Genomic DNA, 12,003 nt, shown 5'->3' with positions numbered 1-12,003 from the left:
AGCTGATTTAATATCCAACTGCAAAAACAAAAACTGAATTTTCCTTCATAAAGTTTGACAATACAGCCATTATTAAATGCATCAGACAGGTATGCTTTGTTTATCTGCATACCTCAACAGGTGAGGTGAATACCTTCCCAACTGTCAGGTAAAAGGTAACCATAACAACTTAGCCTCTTTCTTCCTCTGAAAGACTGGGACCATTGTCTGAGCTTCACATCGGGTGACAACATGTGTGGTGACGTATGAGAGTTTGCTGCCAAAGGTGTTTCTTGTGAATTTATTACGCATGTATCTCTGCTGGAATGACAGCTATTTGGGTTAAGAAAGAAGTTAAGACTTGCAGGTTTGCATAAGCCACCACGGACAGACGGTTGCTACACAAGAGCTTTATTACAACAAAGTTATTTTTAGGACTCGATGTGAGAGATTTTGATCTTTGTCTTTGGTGAGAACAGAAATCGCACATTTGCCACGTAGGATACCAGCAGCAAGAGCGTTTTTAAATTCAGGTTCAGGCGGTCTTGGAAAGTACAAGCCACTCTGACACAAGAGTGAGAAAAAAAATCTTTTGCAGTAAAACAAAAACCTGTCTATCAAAATTGTTTATTTTTGTGGATAATGTTGTGTTTATCAACTGTAACAGTATCCAGCTACAGTAATATGATGCTCTGCAAAATGTTAAACAGGTCAGAGCAAAGATAAGAGCATGATTTACTCCATCAGTGTCTTTCCTCTCTTTGCATGGTCACACTGATAAAACATAAAACTGTCGCAGTTTATTGTGGGTTTTTATCTATTTCAGTAACACTAACAACTATCAAAACCAACAGTAGGCACAAGAATAAGCTTGCAGGGTGCTATTTTGCAGTTAGACTGAACTCAAAAACAACCTTTCGTGTATTGACAGCAAATGAGGGCAGCCAAGGAATGCTTGTGCGTGAGTCTACAAAGACATAATTTATATCTGATACATGGGAGCTGCACATTACCATTCAGTTTCGTCAATCAAAGCACTGAGAACAAGATAAATGGCCTCCCACTCATGCCACGGTAAAACGGGCAGAGTCAGTGTGAGCGTGCAAAGACATACTCATGGAACACAATCCAACACACTGGCAGATAATTCCACACCAAGTTAAAGGCATTACCTCATTACACTGATATTGTATTACCTCACTTGGTTCTTGCATTTGAGATTAGCTGGTTTTGTTCTTAAAGTGGAACTCACCTGTAATTTAGCTGTAAGTTACTGAGCATTGAAAACTAATGAATATTTTATCATCTAAAAAACAAGTTAACATCTCTATTTTGAAACTCAGAAGTGGTTTGTTAACACCATGCTGCCAAGAAACTGATAGCTGATGGATATCTCTCCAATCTGTCAATACACCATGATGACTTCAAGATTCCATTGATAAATTGAATGAAACTCTGTGAAACAGCTGCTTTGCAACTGCCAGAAAAAATGCGTGCAGGTAAAAAAGCCGTTTCCATAAAAAGTCCCAAGCAGAATAACATTCTATGGTCTACCTTTCCTAGTAAAAATGCAGATCAAAATTATGATGTCGACCCACTAAAGCTTCGAAATATGCGCAAATGTTCAAAAATATTTAATCAGAAAGGCAATTGTGTGTGTTTATAAGCTGCCACAGGTCAACTGTATCAAGGTAAAGGCTGCCAAAGGCAGGGATGCCTTGTTTTACCATTCCTCTAAAAAACAAACACCTCTCAAACACTTAGATGACAGAGATTGAGAAGATCAAATTGAGCAATCTTAGCTACATTTCAAAGATAAAATAGCTCATTTAAATTTGAATATTTGATGAAAGTAAGGGATTTTTTTGCCAAACTAATATGATCAAAGTAGATCAAACTGTAGGACTTTAAGCAGAGTGTCTGGACCACTTTGGGCACTGATCCTGAGACGGTCTAACAAAGGGGTATACTCCAATAGCTGCAAAGCATGAAGTAAAAATAAGTAAAAAGAAAATATTGTGGCATACAAGAAAGATGATTGATACCTCAGTGAAATAATGTGAAGAGAAGTCTGAAAGGATTCAAAGAAACTCAGACTCAAATCCCAACAGGGTTTTTTATAGCACACCGACAATGGTGCTCAAGACAATTTCTAACATGGAAAAGTATAAACAAGGTTCCTGCAAAGGTTTTCAACTCAAAAGTAAAATGTTTCTTCTGTTAACAGTGCTTCAACCTATGCATTTATTTTGATTAGGTTTTAACTTATTTTTTTTTACTTCTTGTTGGGCTTTTATTAAACTGAAGTTCTCTTTAAATGACAGAATGGAAAAAAACTTTGATTAGGATTTTTTTATCACTATTGAGGACAAGACCTCAACTTTTCTCTGCTGAGCAATTATTTTAGGGAATTCAGGAGTTAATAAAATTGAGACAAGAAACTGCCTGTGTAACAGTTGTGTGCACATTGACAGGACAAGGGAAAGGGAAGAGGCAGCTTCCCATTTATCACGCCTGCTCCTCCTCTGTGCTATAGGTTGGACAGAAACCACAGAGCTGTCACTCAGCCCACAGCAGTTTATTCCCTCAAGCGACGTGTGAACTTAAAAGTATGACAGCGGAGGCTGCATTAGCACAGACATGCACAAGTGTTGGCATGCACCGAGGCGCACACCAATTCATTGACTCACACACTCTTGCCGAAGCACAGACACACTCCATGTACGAGATCTGACAATGAGTTTACATCGCTGATTAAAAGACAAAGACAAAAGGAGATGTGTTATAAACAAGGAACAAAAGCAGATGAGCTTGGCTTAAGATCAAATTTAGGATTAGTTAGTGCAGGTGAAAGTGAACGATTAGCATTTAAAAAAAAACAATATGTCACTCTATTCAGGGCTAAAAGTGGTGTGACCCCATGTTGTATCAAGATCTTTCACTTGGAAACGCATTTTTAGCCCTTCACATCTTTCATCAAGGCCTAAAATTAATAGTGAAAACCAGACAGAGGAAGCAATGTGATCACACCTGAAAAGGCAACAAGTCATGATACCTGCCGTAACCTGGCAACCAAAGCGAATCATAACCATTAGAGCGTTAAACGCAGAGATACGCCTTGGGGAGAGAAGCCCCATCTGAGCCAAATATCAGCCCTGCCAGGAATTTGGAGGCTGTCAAAAGTGAGTGGCAGTTCTTCAAAGCTGCGACAGTTGGAGCAGTTTTCAAAACAATCCTGACAGCTTAACACAGAGTGTCTTTCTGTATCGGATGCAACTTTCTCAGAAAACAACAATCATCTCACATTGAAATCTGATCTACCACTCAGCTCAGAGCTCACGATCAAATGCAATCAGAAAAATACAGAGAAACTGACAAATTAACATCACAGCTGCTCCTGTGAGAAAAAACGCGCATTTGGCCACACGTAGCCCCCCGCATGTCACTTGCTCTTGTCCCTGTAGAGTCATGTCAAAAGCAGACACTGACAGGGATAATGATGAATTACACACATATTAACACACAGCTTGAGGTGACATTCCTTACGCGGTGCACACTGCATGCAGGCCCCTAGCAGACACAGAAACATTTTTTGAAACATCCGAGAAGTAAATGTGACACCAAAAAGAGTCTGAGTCAGCTGTATTCTCCACACTCACACAGCCCTCCCCTGATGACAGGTATTTCCACTTGAGGTGAGCCACAAAGCTGAGCTGTAAGCCGGGTGTCACCTGCTTCCTGTCTAACAAAGTCATAGGTTAAATGCTCTTCAGATTCTACCATTGAAATAAAAGACAAAAGAAGCATAGCAGAGAAATGGTTACCTGCTGTGATTGAACCTTCATTTCTATTTCTGCTTCACACTCAAGAAACAGATGTGGGAATGAAAGATTTCAAAATAAATGTTCTATAACTGAATAATCTTGACCAATAGGGTTCATTCTTAAAATAATTCTTGAAAGATAATTTATGGCAGGTTTTTCCAGACCAAGAATGTTCACATTTGAGTTTTTTTAATTTTTTAAGATCACACATGCAGCGTCCATTGAGGTCAGTGCCATTTTAATAACTTGACATGCGGTCACAGAATAGCATCAACAAAAGCATTTAGTGTAAGATCTGTTTAGTCAAAAGTGTATTTCAGCGTTGGTTACTCTAAAACATAAGAAAATAATTTAGGTAAAGTTGAGTTAAAATATATATTTTTATTTTGAAAGCAGCCATACACTATGAGCTTCTAGAATTCTGACAATTTTTTAAGTCAGGCATTATTGCAAGCAAATTGCTAAATTATTAAAGAGATTGTCTAATAAATTCTGGTTATAAAAGTTTCTTAAGTGTCTGCAGTTTGTAAAGCACAATGTGTTTCCCAGAAGTAGACTCTTTCAGAGCCATGATGCAGATTATTTGTGTTAAACAGGCAACATTTCTGACACAAAATCTAATAAAAATTGGTGTTGTATTCAAGTCAACAAGAGTTGGACTCAAATTTTCCTGGTAGTAAAATGTACCTTTTCACACCAATGTCACAGGGAGCCAAGAACTGATTCCTGGACAATTTTAAAAACTTTCGCCAAATCCCAGATTTTCTTTTTTGAATTTGGTCAATCTCAATTAAGCTTTGATGGGTGTAGAACCTCAGAGTATTTTTACATTGTTGAAATAAAATTGGCAACAAGGGCCAGGTAACTTTCACAGAATAATTACTAGGTGATTTGTTAAACAAGCAAAGCATTCCCAATATGAAGTAAAGTTTAACTTGACAGCTTAAATAAACAAACTAAGAGTCTGGCTCCAAAACGGTTTTTGGTAGATCTTCTACACTCTGGTTTTACACTTGATGCTCAGGACTGGAGACTGAAGTTAAGTCTTTGACTCATCAATTTTTTACAGTAAAACAATTCAGCAGAACATTATAACTGAAGCCAATAAAGCATATATATTATTTCGCAGCATAGTATCCTTGGATAACTTTTGTTGAGAACTGCTTGTAAGGACTGCTTGAAGGTAAATCTGTCATGTTGTTGTTTTCCCAAAAGCAGAATTCTCACCCACCAAATAAAGTAAAAAAGTTTCTACAATATTTTTTTTTGGGTCACAGACCGCTTTATTATCTGAAAATATTTTTCACTGACCTGTCCAAATTAGGCTTAAGTTGGGCATACACTCATTTATATATTTTTCTTTGAGTTTCCCTTAACTTATTAGGGGAAGGTTGATCTTAATCCTTTATCTGTAAAATATCTGCAGCTGGTTTAAACTTTATTTGCATTTATTTATTTCAAGTAGAAACCATTACAATGTTATATAAATTTTCTCTTAACCCATAACTGTCAAAGTGAATGCTAAAAAAAAAAAATCAGACACCAATTTCAGCCCGTCTGACTTGAAAGATGCGACGGATAAATACAACAAAAAAAAGTATTTAAGGGTGTATTCAGAATGGAACCATTTGGTTCTCTTAAAGTGAACCAGAGTTCGTTTCCCTCAATAATTGGGAACACATTTTCAATCTGAATACACCAAAGTGTATCCTGGTCAGGACCAGAAACTGCCCTGGGACCCATCTTTCGAGGTGGTCTTGGTTCGTTTCCAATCGGACTGATCTTAGATTTGCTCTAAGATTCCTCAGTCTGAATACACTCTGTCCTCGGAGCGGAACAACTGAACCAAAACGGCCACAGTAGCTGACATAAACAGAGTATTTCTGACCAATAAATGAAGAGATCTTTAGTCACATGGTTTTGTTTACAAGCTTTAGTCTGGAAAAGGGAGTGTCCCCTCTACGGCAGTCTGAATACAGATCAAATGCAGAGTTCAGATCTCAATCCGGACCAAATTAAGGGGACTGGGTCCGGACCAAACAGTTTTGCCAGTCTGAAAACACCTAAAATATTGTACTTTCTAGATATAATAATAAAAATTTGAGCAACTTTATAAGCAGAGTTCTTGTAATGTTAGACAGCTGGTTGCTGAATATTATGCATTATTATTCGGGTGTGTGGGAATAACTGTTGCAATCAATCCATTTTGGAGTAAGGACTTCTAGTTTTTGTTAAATGCAGTTTTCTTTTTTCTTTGAAGTCAAAGGCTCTAATTCTGTTGCTTTCCAAAAAATTTGTTTTTTGTTAACTTTGCTAGCTTGGGGTTTTAGTTTAGCAGCTGGTGCAGCCCCTTTAAAAAAATAGTGGACGCATTTTCATCACGTGACTGAGTGTTCATAAAAAAAAAAATGATCGGATGTGGAGGAGAGAATCTAGTAGTTTTCCAAAATAAAACTTAATCCGGAATCAGATTATTAATAAAACTGAATGCTTTAGGGATCCAAGCTCTGTTGGAATCTTGTAAGTTTAAAAACCCATGTCTCTAACTGTCGTTGACTGACAAACCTTCACTAATATCAGTTTGCAGTATTCTGATATTTTTATATGGTGTGCGTCGAACTCATCAGGTGTCAGGATAAAGAACGCATCTGCACAACAAGATCCAGCCCTCATGCTGCAGACATGTCACAAAGCCAGCATCTGTTACTTGACTGACAGGTCCGTGTTGCCTGACTTGATCAGTCTCTGGGGTGGTTTTCAGGATGATTCAGGGTTAGGACCTTGTATGAATGAGCCGACATGCACAAAGAATACAGGCCCAGGTGTGTAACCAGTGCTTCCATACCCATAGCCGTCAGTCAGCAGGGCCTCTTCGGTAATCCTCTGCCGTCACTCAACTAAATCTCAGCCCTAATCTCAACAGGCCAAACCTCATGAGAGACGTTCGCCTGCTTTTTAGCCAAGAGCTTGATGGCTAATCTCAGCCCCAACACTCCAGGGTAACCCTATACCATCCATAGGGAGTAGCTGGGACGATGAATCAAAGCGCCCCTAAATGCCAGAGACAATTCAGATGTAATGAGAGTCAAAGGCAGTAATCCCCACTGCTTTTCTATTTTGAATATTTATTACAAATGCAGCCGAAAAACAATAAAAAAAAAAAAAAATCACTTCCACTAGTGTTACTGCTCAATGCATCATTCTTTGCAAAATGATCTGTTTTACTGATAAGACTAATCCAATTTCTCATTAAGAAATGTTTTCAAGGTAACTTGGTTGAGTATATGCACCCATCACATACACTCACAGGATGCAGCCGACATTACTCTTCTAAAGGCAGACTGGTCTGTTTCCAGCTGTTTAAAAGTGTACAATGAGCAGCCTGAGACTTTAAGCTGCACCCGTCATGGCTGATAAGTGTGCGGTCTCAGACACAATGCCCGACAATCAGATACATGCAGATGAAATGTGTAGCATTGATTTTAAGGTCAAGTATAAAAGAATAGGGAATATACACGGTGCTGTGATGAATTATCAAGAGATATTGTATATGAGTTGCATTACTTTTAAGACCTACCTCATTTTCCAGCATTTACTGCAACATTTTAACATAGACCACATGTTTCCTGACCAACTGCAATGGGCAAGAAACATGAGACAAATGGAAACAAACATGCTTTAGGTGAAACGTTTAATAGCTATTTTTACTTGTGACTGAATCATTGCAAAAGTGCCACAGCAGTCCTTTCATTTATCACCACATTAGTAACAGGTTTCAGTTGGTTTATATGCAACTACGAGGTCAAAAGACCTAGTTTCCATTAGAGGCTCAGCTCAAGGCAATAATAGTAAAAGCAAATGACTCTGTGCATTAGGAGAAGACCAGCACAGTTTTAAAGTCTGCTACTATTAAAGCTGTTAGCTTTAAAAATCGTTTAGGTTTATTCCCTGGTTTATTAGAATGATTTTTGGTCTTAGCCCTGGCTTTTATTTAGATTTACCTTCATCCTCAAACTCTAGGTTTTTTGAAAGCAACATTTCACTTTTACTGAAATGCAATTCATGTAAATCCACATCTGCACAGGTCTTTTTAGATTCAGTGATCAGTTCCTGTATATTTGATTTTACTTTGTTTTTACTCGTTTGAAATAAAAGTTAAACAACTAAAGTGGAACTGTGGTTCATATATTTGTATGTAATTTGAGTGACATCGTCAGAAAGCACCATTAAAAAAATCAAACTCTAACAGTCCCAATTAATCCAATGCTTTCGAGTAAAAAAGTCTTAATAAAAAATAATCAGAGATCTTAGTTCCTATTTACTCCTATTTGAGTTCTACAAAATTCAAGTAAAGCGGACATACTTTAAAAAAAATATGTAAGTGATGGTGGTACTATTGATGTAAGAAAATACTATTGGACTTTCATTATCAAGAAAAACAAGTAAAATATATACAAAAAATATTTTGTTTTCAAGTGGGAAAATGGCAATATAACATTAATTTAAAATATAAATCATGTAAATTGAATCCTACTTCAATGCAGCTGGATTATAGTGATGGGGATTTATAACACAATTTGCCCGTTTTGGTCATAAAGCTCTTGGAAGGATCGATAGGCCACAAAACAGGCAGATTTATTTGTACTCAAACTATTTTTTCGTGTTTGAAACATGGTGGTGGTAGAATCATGGATTGGTCTGAAGTGACAAGAGTTGTAAAAGAACCCCAGCGAGACAGCCTTACGTAAAGAGGCCACAGAAACATAGACAGACAAAAACTAGACGTACCACTTCAGTAGGACGGAAGAATTTGGGGTCCACTCTGACATGTACCACACCTGTTGCCTGGCAACGACCAACCTCATTTTCATCTTTCCCTTCCCACCTGAAAAATGAAAAAACAAACTTATTTCAGCTTATACTCATATTTTTTTCCTACGCCTGCGTACACTTTCAACTTATTAATTCTTATATGTGTGTTGCTTGGGGTTTTTCCAGACAAAAGATGTTTGATGTGGAAAAACCACAGCGGGCTGAAGTTAAGAAAAATAAGATGTAAATGGATTTGTCATTTATTCTTGCTTAGTTGTTTGTTTGTACACATATTTAATTTACACGTGATTATCTTGCAAGAAATACAAGGAATCTGGAAAACTTCACCTTCACTGTTCAATATCCAGGTATTTATCTCTGAGTCAAACTGGATGACTTTTTGGATAAAAGATGCCCTCAATCCATTTTAGGTCTGTGCATCGGAACCGAATTGGATTGTTCAAAATGAACCAATCGACTAAGAATCATATTGGTAACCACAAATTCTGAGATCAATCAAATCATAGTTAAAATGAATCATTAACACCCCTAAATGGAAGGGATCTGTGGTTTTATCTTTTGTGTGTGTGTCTGTATGTGCACTTACACGATGGTTTTCCCCACATGTTTGAAGGCCTTCTCCACAAACTCCCTCACACTGTGCACCTCTCCTGTGCTGATTACGAAATCCTCCGGCTCCTCCTGTTGCAGCATCACCCACATAGCCTGGAAAAGAGAGACATACAGAAGGTAAGCCGCTGAGTGGTCAGAAAGTGAGTTCTGGTTTGTGCCCAGCTCAACCCTGACAGGCAGGAAGTAAGCCTGCGACCTCTGTGCAGGGCACTCGCTTGTGCCTCTGTCCTGACGTCACCAAAGGGGCTCACGGGACAGATTGTGTGGGAAATAAGAACAGAGTGCTCCCACAGGCTCACTGAAATGCTGGCATACGTAAAAACACACATATGTCTACAAATGCAGATGCATTACAAGAGAATTATAAAACTTTGTCTAAAACGCACTCATAGTTTAAGCATATGAGTAAAGAGTTCGCAGGAAAAGATGTTCTGCAATTTTTGCCATGCCTCACATAAGTAACAGAAACAGGTAACGTTAGCTTATAGTGGGTTTTATTTAGTAGAAGCAGCACTTTGTTAAAGAGCCAGGATGTCTGTGAATGATATCCAAATATTTATAGTAAAATGGAGCAGTCATGTCAAATCTGCTGACCTCTGGCACATTCAGATTAAATACATAAAGTTCCCAAGGGACAGATAGACAGATGGACATGGTTATGCGGTTCAAAATGAACAGAGACAGAAAGATAATCTAAAGGAAGGTCTGCCTTTATTTATGGTCATTAAAAAATGTGAGTAAAAAGTCTAGATTATTTTTTAAAGTGGATATAATTGCTGTTTTACAAATATGAATTCAAAATTTTCCTCTGAGCGTATCAATTAATTTTTTAAATAAAATCTTAAAAGAACTCAGTAAATTATTTAAAAAACAAACAATGTCCAAAAGCCAGCTATATTGACAGCTATATTGTTATGATTAATTGTAGAACTAAAGGATAATCTTGGGTTTAACAGAGCGTTGGCGAGAAACTTTTAGATTAAAGCTATTTAGTTTGCAATGTTAAAAAACATGTTTAAGTCTGAGTAACAATGGTGCTTGATTAAAATTCATTACATTTATTTTTTGGAAATAGTAAAAGATGATAACGTCTCTAGTTGTTGACACTGGGTTTTCACTATTTTAACAGAAATTAGCAATGTAAAAAGATAAACAAGAAACATACATGCATACATACTCATATATATATACATACACACATATAAAGCCTGTTTGTATCAGTGTTACATATGTAAGGTGAACAATGTTTCATACAGAGGGATAAAAAAGTATTTATTCACTTATTGCAAAAAAAAAAAAAAAAAGCAGAAACTTAAATCTGGAGGATTATTTATGCAACATAACTGTCAAATGTCATTTTATCCCATTACAGAAAAAACAATCAGGTTTGAAATATGTCAAAATATTTTTCTTTATGTTATTTTCTGAAAACCAACATGATGGCAGCAAAAATGTTACAAATGATTCCAGACTTTTGGGTTGAACAATGCTTTAATTTGACAATTGTCACAATTCCATCACTGCTGGAAGAAGACAGTTCATGTTTTAGTCACGCTCCTACTTTGTATTAAACCAAGATAAAATCCGATTCTCATTGGGTCAGATGCATTCACAGTAGAGCAAAACTGGGTTCTTTGCAGCAATATTTGTACAGAAGATGATTTAGAAGAGAAAAGGGTGTTATTTTAGAAAGCTTTGTGATTTTTTTTTTGAACCACTCTTTCCATCCACCACAAAGTCCATGAGCTTTTATTTATTTGCACTTCAATCACTTACCGTTAATTTTTATCTATGCCATGAGCTGGTTATTTGTGACTTACAATGCTTAATAATGTTTTCATTTAAATCAGTTGCAAAAAAAGTTACACATTTTTAAAGATAAATTGTAAGAGAAAAGAATTCCTCTATCATTTTCAGTTTTAGTTCAGTTGAACCTATGAGTCCTGCCTCACATCTGGAAATGAAAGATTCAGAGCTAACCTTCTCAGCAAACTCTGCAAATGCAGAATTTTGATGACAAAGCATTTAATCAATTGTTCTGCTCGAAACTGGTGTGAACGCAGACCGGCTCCAAAACAAAATCCCGTTTCCAGGAAGACTGAACAGAACCGGAGAAAGACAGCGTTAACTTAGTGGAAAAGCTTCCCCAGAGGAGCGTTATCAGGACAGTTTATGTGCTCCACTTGGATCGGTAGTGAAATGAACGCCAATGTGTGCATCACATTAGGATTGCTGATGAGGTGTAGAAGAAAATATTGGTCTCACTCAGCACATTCAGCTGATGATGCATTTCCTTTGCAGAAGTATAAAATAGTTGAGCTACAAAAATTGCACTGGCACTCAGAAGGATTTGCTTGAATAAAATGTAATAACTTTAAATGCAAATATCCCGTAAAAGAGATTTTTTTATTTCGAGAAATGGACAGTCTCGCTCAGACTGCAGTTTAGAGGGGTTACATGCTGGTTCCACTTTCCCACGCTGTCAGCGAACCTTCGTTCATTAATATCCTCACTACTCTGGACTAATAAAAACTTCTCTCCCCTTCGTTTAACCAATTTGCAATAATCTCTACTCATTTAAATCCAATTATGTGTAGCCTGTCTCCTCCCAAACATTTCCCCTTTATCATCTGCTCCATGTCCATCACCATTGTCTTGACTCTCGGGGTCTCAGCCCATCTTATCTGCATTAGTGTCAGAGCTGTGGCCTGCTGTTTCCCCGAGTCTGACCACCAAAGACCATTTCTCTTTGAAG

General features: G+C 37.3%; 1 protein-coding gene across 1 annotated transcript in view; it reads right to left on the bottom strand.

Annotated features, from left to right (window-relative positions):
- The window catches only part of gmds (GDP-mannose 4,6-dehydratase), a 176,341-nt gene that overhangs the window by 28,367 nt on the left and 135,971 nt on the right, over positions 1-12,003 (bottom strand). Inside the window, exons 8-9 of the mRNA XM_023954387.1 lie at positions 9,223-9,341; positions 8,592-8,688 (exon numbers count right to left, since the gene is read on the bottom strand). Coding sequence (XP_023810155.1) covers positions 8,592-8,688; positions 9,223-9,341 — 216 coding nt within the window. The remainder of the gene's footprint in view (positions 1-8,591; positions 8,689-9,222; positions 9,342-12,003) is intronic.

This window comes from Oryzias latipes, chromosome 4 (genome assembly GCF_002234675.1).
Source record: "Oryzias latipes chromosome 4, ASM223467v1".
NCBI classification, from domain to species: Eukaryota; Metazoa; Chordata; class Actinopteri; order Beloniformes; family Adrianichthyidae; genus Oryzias; species Oryzias latipes.
Note: the sequence above shows the minus strand (reverse complement) of the source record. Positions and strands in the feature narration are given on the sequence as shown.